Source organism: Falco biarmicus, chromosome 16 (genome assembly GCF_023638135.1).
Source record: "Falco biarmicus isolate bFalBia1 chromosome 16, bFalBia1.pri, whole genome shotgun sequence".
NCBI classification, from domain to species: domain Eukaryota; kingdom Metazoa; phylum Chordata; class Aves; order Falconiformes; family Falconidae; genus Falco; species Falco biarmicus.
The window spans coordinates 6,228,292-6,234,291 of NC_079303.1; the positions used below are offsets into that span (position 1 = coordinate 6,228,292).

Here is a 6,000-nt window from a genome sequence, read left to right on the forward strand (position 1 = left end):
CTGAGCATCCCGCACCCGCTGCCTGTCTGGGCAGAGAGCAGGGGCAGGAGGGACCTGTGGGGCTGCCACACGTGGCCCAGAAGGCAGCAGGGAGGAAAGCAGGAGGTGCCTGGAAATGTGGGAGGGTAAAGCAGAGCTCTGGAAGAAAGAATTGTAGGACTACCCAGCGGGTGAGGTTTTATTAAAGCAAGCAACGCTTGCTCAATGCAGATGAGGTTCAGAAGAGCAGGCAACACCCACGGGATGCAAGAACCTCAGGGAGCAGCCCCTTTTCTGCCCTGATTCTGAAGAAAACAGACCTCTCCCCACGCTTGTGCTGTTCTTGCAAAAGAACTACCTTAACAAAGCCAAAACAAAGGTTCCTGCACTTGTACAAGACAGCTAATCTGTCCTGTTGGAAACAGAACGATCGATTGAAAGAGAGAAAAAACACAGCCTGGAATAATGTTGTAAAATACCTTTATTAGTTCACTATAACACTGGAAGTACAAAAGCTTCCAGGTAAAACACAAAAAATTAAAAAGATGCACAGGAAAGATGGTCAGAAAGTTGCTTATGCATTGCAAGTATTCAGTGCTAAGTAACAAGTCTTTCAGCTGGACAAGAAATCCTTCCTGGTGTCCTGTATTGCCTCACTGCACCTGAAACTTGCTCCCATCAGATGAGGAACCTCCTCTCCAGGAGCAGCTGAGGCACAGCCCCCGCTGGGTGCGGGAACAGAGGGGGGGGGGGGGGGGGCAAGGCTACTGCTGCCGCAGCCTCCCTTGTGCGTATGCTGGCTCCTGGGCACGGCCCCTGCTCGTGGCACCAGCAGGTGAGATTGCTGTGCCCAGGATGCTGTATTAAGAGGTGACTGGGTTTAATTCCACAGGGGATGGTACTTGAGCCCACTGTGCTGTGGGGGTGATGGTACCCGTTGCCTGCTCAGGAATACTCAGGTACTTGTGGCCACTCGTGGCACGGACACTGTGCCTAGCCCGTCTCCAGCAGCGCACCCCTCTGAACTCCATGCAGGCGATTTGCTGCTGCTGCTGCCGTTAAAACCACCTGATGCTCGAGCGTGCCACAGAGTGTTACTGACAGGAGAGTTTAAGTTTGTCATAGAGGTGATAAGACATGCAGGAATATTCCTACAAACATCAAAACTTTCCCCTCTCAGGTTACTGCCATTGCAGCCCTTCCAGATATTTCAAGGAGAAACATGCCCCTGAAGTTCAGATGGTTGTTATAAAAAGGCACCATTCTATGTTTTGAATGCTTTTAAACAAAGAAAATCCACTGCATTCACCACTCCCCTTTTTCTAGCTCATAGATGTTTTTACCTTAATTATCCCTAACAATTGCTAACAGAATAACAAATCAAAGACGGAATGACCAAAACCGCTGATCTTGTGCTCTGGAAATATATATGGGAAGAGAAGGTTCAGGTCTGCTGCTGAGGTCCTTTGGGGATCCCTTCTCACCGCGGCCAGGTGCCAGGCAGCCCTGCGGTTCGTCCCCCACAGACGCTGGTGTTGGCCACTGCCTTGGTGTGAAATTTGAGGTTCCCTTGGTGCGTTATCTAACTGCATCGCCTGGTGCCGCTCCCCCTTCCCGGGGGGGATGAGACTCTACCCCCGCTCAGCAGCAATATCCAGAGCACCCAGGCCAGCAAAGGGCCCCGTTGGCAGCCCGGGGGAGGCTGTGGGCTTCCAGCGTGATGAGCAGCTGTCGCAGCACCCTCTCCGCACAGCAGCCTTCCCCTCACCGGCTGGCGCAGCGGGGCCAGGCTGGGCCAGGCAGTCCCAGTGGGCCCCAGGCTCCCCACACCATCTGCCAGGGCAGCAGCGCCTTCGGAGCAGATCCTGGTCCCTGTGCTAGCGGGGGAATCTACCGCGGTCGCACTGGTGCTGGGACAGCTCACCGGCTGCCACCACCGCAACCCGAGTTGTTTGAGTAATGTGAGGGGGGAAAGGTAGAGATGCAGGGAAGCATCCTGGGAGCCTACTGGGCAGGCTCCGCTGCCTGCTCCAGCTCGTGCGGGTTCTTCCCGTCGTTCTGGATCAACTGGACGATGTGTGTCAGGTCCAGGCTGCGGGTGAGGATCTCGAGCAGCACTTCGTCCTTTTGCACGCCCTCCATGAACTCCTCCAGGGAGAGCTCGCCTGCGAGAGCACGTTCAGAAAAGGTCCGTTAAATCCTGCAGCCTTTCTCCCCCCGCCACCGCCTCGGAGCAGCCCCCCAGCAGTGGCACCGACTATAAAATGGGACCTTTCCTGAGGGCTTGGGTCTGCGTGTCGTACTCCCCAAACCCCATCACAGCTAAACCCCGTGCAGATCCCCGCCGGCATGGCGAGGGGCAGTTTGCAGCATCCCCTCGGGCTGGCTGCAGCCCACGGAGCGGCTGGGGAGCCAACCCTTCACAGGGAGCTGCTCTCTGCTGGCTCTCCCCATGTTTTGGGACATCCAGCATCTGGAATTGCTCTGGCTGACTGAACTGGGGAAGGTGGAAGCAGTATTTGGCATTGCATAAGAAAGTTCCTCACCGTCTCCGTTTATATCAATTTTGTCGAACACCATGTTTGTGAATTCCTCAGCTGTCATCGTTTCATTGCACCGGTTGATAGCTCGAATAGCCTGGAGGGAAAGAAGGACACAGAGGACAATTACTGAGCGTTGCATAGGTTTGGGTGTCCATCGGCACAAGTGGCTGAGTGACTGCACATGAGAAGCCAAACTTTTTTGCAGGCAGTTAGGTTCTAAAGGGAGTAAGTCCTTTCTAAAAATCTGGAGATTAAAATAACTTTAAAAGGCAATCAATGCATTAAGAGATTAAGTGGGCATACTGAGACAAACCAGGAGCTGTTCACCTCTGAAAATCCTTAGATTAAATTCAAGTGCTTATCTCAGCCAGGGTTTCAGTGGACGTGGTTAAGCAATGTGCAAAGAGACAAGGGGTTGCTGCGTGTCGGAGCGTGCAGGTGCCCGTGGAGGGTGTTCGAGACAGGTCTGGCCAGGGCAGCCAGCCTGGCAGGAGCACCAGCGGGGGACAAGCAGCTGGTTGGGCCAGAGCCTGCTAATTGTACCAGGGAGCTGACTTTTGGGTTGGAATACCCTTGTTACAACCTTCTTGGCTACCTGTGACTGATGACAGTTGTCCGTGATAGAAACGGGAAAAGCTGAGCCCACTCACTTTGAAGATGTTCAGCAATTCTCCCCGGTCAATGCAGCCGTTCCCGTCCACATCGTAGAGCTTGAAATACCACCGCAGCTTCTGATCCACCTTCCCTTTCAGGACCAGACTCAGAGCTGCCACGTACTCCATAAAATCTATGTAGCCATCCTGAAAGCAGAAGGTTAGAAGCTAGGTGAGATGAAAAGCAAAGAGTCAGGCAGTAAGTGATTTTCCTGGTGTCACTTTTGGAAGTCCCCGCTGGAAGACCTCAGCGTGTGGCCACCACCCTGAGAGCAGGGGCTGGGGGAGCAGCAAGGCTCCGGCACAGGTCCCCGTGTGCCCACCAGTTAAAACCAATGCACCATACGGTGAGGGCTCCATGTGAATCTGTGCAGAGCCGTGGCATGCTGGTAACAAACCGACTGGTGTGTGCACCTGGCCTGAGGACTGGCAAAGCCTCGAAAGCGAGCCTGTGCTAAGGAAATCGCTCTATGCAAAGCAGTGGTAATTGAGCGGTCAAAGAGGAGCAGGCTTATGCAGATGAACCCTGATGGTTAGGTATCTGAAGGATTACCTAACCTTACCCTGGCTGCACACACCTATAGCTCTTCGCTGCAAAAGGGTCTCACATGCAGACCTCTGGGAGAGGAGTGAACTACGGAGTTACCCCAGCATGTTGCTGACATCTCAGGCCGGGCAGGCGCTGCTCTGTCCCTCTGCCATTTGTGTGTCTGCTTCACGTTTGATCACGTCAAAAGCACAAACAGTTTTATCTTTGACTTTCCTCCTAAGTGTTTGCTCACCACCAGCTCACGCCACAGCATTAAGAGACGTTCGGCTGGACCCGCAGACTGCTCTCCAGCCAGGTTACCAACGCAAAGCTGCCGGGGTGAGCTCACGTGCCAGAAACCTGCCCCCAGACGTTGCCCCATGACCTTCACAGCCTGTAGGAAGCCTGCTAAAGTGCCTAGTGCCTCCACACAGCGCGTCGATGGCACACACCATGAAGGCACAAAGCACTTTGGAGGACAATGGTACCTGCTACAAACCACAAACAGCCTTCGTTAGAGAATGAACCAGTCTTGTCAATGAACAGAGCCACCGGAGCATGGGGCCGGTTCAAGAAAAGATCATCTGCTTTATCCCACTGCTGCGGGAGCCAGATTAGGTATAAATAGCTCCTGAGCCCCCACCAGCAGGATTTCCTGCACACCAATTCCCTCTTCAGGCAGGGCCAAGGCACAAGCAAGACACCTAAGGGATTTAGGACCGGAACTGTCTTATTTTTGGTGGGATTAAGCCCACTAAACCCTTCGGATTGTCATAAAATAAATTTCTCATCTCACGAGGTGCAATTTCAAATCATTTGCAAGTAAAGGAGGATGTTGTTTCCTCTCGGAGACACAGCATCCATCTGCTTCACTGGCTCGGCTCCTGAGCTGGGCAAACCGTGCTCCCAAAGGTGTGCAGGTGCTCCGGGACTGCCCTGCTCCGGGGCTCCGGCTCAGCGACAGCCTGGGGTGCAAAGCCTCTCCGCAGGGAGCAAGGGACCTGAGCTCCTTATCATGTGGGACTGAGCACATGTAATAAAATCAATGAAACTGTAATCCGGTTATAATTTAAAACAATAGAAAAACAAACCCACGCTGTTCTGTAAACCATAGCTCCTGCCACGCTGCATGGCTCGGGAACTCACTGTTTCTGCATGAATGCAGCGCTTGTTCTCACGCTGCTCGCTTGTTCTTTGCTGTCACAACATTCGATATTTAAGGATTAAAGGGCACTTCATTTTAAAGGGATCACAGGCTACCAGATAAAACCCCCACTATTTCAATAATTTTAAACCAAAAGGAAAATATAAATTCTGAAATAAGTCTATATTCTCCCAGAGCAGTCGGCAGCTGAGGAGGTTTTGCTGACATTTTTTGCCTTACATAACTTTTACAATCTAGAGCACCAGACCATACGTACTTACATACACATCTGTATTGCACACACACAAATACACCGCACACCATCACACGCAGGGAGCAGAGCACAGCCGGTCCCTGCACGGGCTAAGTGGGAAGGACAATATTTACCTTGTTAAAGTCAAATGTCTCAAACATTTGCTCAACGTATTTGTTCGCTGATGGACTCAGGTTCTTCAAGCCAAAAAACTGTTTGAACTCATACAGGGTGAGCTGGCCAGACGGACACTCCGTCATGAACTTCTTGTACCACTGGTGGCACTCGGTAGTGCTCAGCTCCTCCACGGCTTTCCCGTCCATGTTCCCCATCTCCACACCAAGTGCTGGTCACTTTGCAGCCAAAAATGGATGTTTTCTGAAAGTCAACGGCTTGCTTTTAAATTCTGCTTCTTGCCTTTAAAGTCCAAATGTCCCTAAGCACTGCAGGGATGACAGTATGGGGAAAAACCAGACTGCTTGGCGCGTGGGCTGTACCGCTTCAGTGGTGGTGGTGATGGATGAAGAAGACACCTCTCCCCAGGAAAACCCAAAAGCACAGGACCCTCCTTGGACATGCGGGTGGCATTTAAGCACCCAGCAAATCCCTCCCCGGCCAATGAGGCTCAGGAGGGTGATGGGCTCCTGCCAGGCATTAAGAGCTCAGGGTTAAAATAGAAAGGCGGTAAAATGGGAATCTTGCAGATTACAGGCCCAGCAGGAGATTATGAGGGTGGAATTTTCTCCATGATGATGTAATCTCCTAATCCACTTCATTTATGATTTTGTGTGGGGTCACACGAGCGGTAACTTTTGCATCAAAATCAGAGTAATAAGAAAGAAAGAAAAAAACCACTGGGAAGGCGCTGTGCTGTGTTACTGTCTCTTCGGTGCCCCGCA

At 52.1% G+C, this 6,000-nt stretch overlaps 1 protein-coding gene across 1 annotated transcript; it reads right to left on the reverse strand.

The window, feature by feature from the left end:
* Positions 1–442: 442 nt before the first annotated feature.
* Positions 443–5,673, reverse strand: GUCA1A (guanylate cyclase activator 1A). The gene is made up of 4 exons (XM_056361976.1): positions 5,236–5,673; positions 3,173–3,322; positions 2,526–2,616; positions 443–2,144 (listed from the first exon to the last, which is right to left on the reverse strand). Exons 1-4 carry the CDS (start codon positions 5,431–5,433, stop codon positions 1,984–1,986), a joined length of 600 nt encoding a protein of 199 aa, XP_056217951.1. The 5' UTR covers positions 5,434–5,673; the 3' UTR covers positions 443–1,983.
* Positions 5,674–6,000: the final 327 nt, after the last annotated feature.

Bases quoted from the DNA above. Each gene is read 5' to 3' on its own strand.
- GUCA1A (XM_056361976.1), bottom strand. From the start codon at position 5,433: ATGGGGAACATGGACGGGAAAGCCGTGGAGGAGCTGAGCACTACCGAG. The intron at 3,323-5,235 runs GTAAATATTGTC...TTCTGCTTTCAG, and splicing joins AGACATTTGACTTTAACAAG to GATGGCTACATAGATTTTAT. The intron at 2,617-3,172 runs GTGAGTGGGCTC...CTTTCCCTCCAG, and splicing joins AATTGCTGAACATCTTCAAA to GCTATTCGAGCTATCAACCG.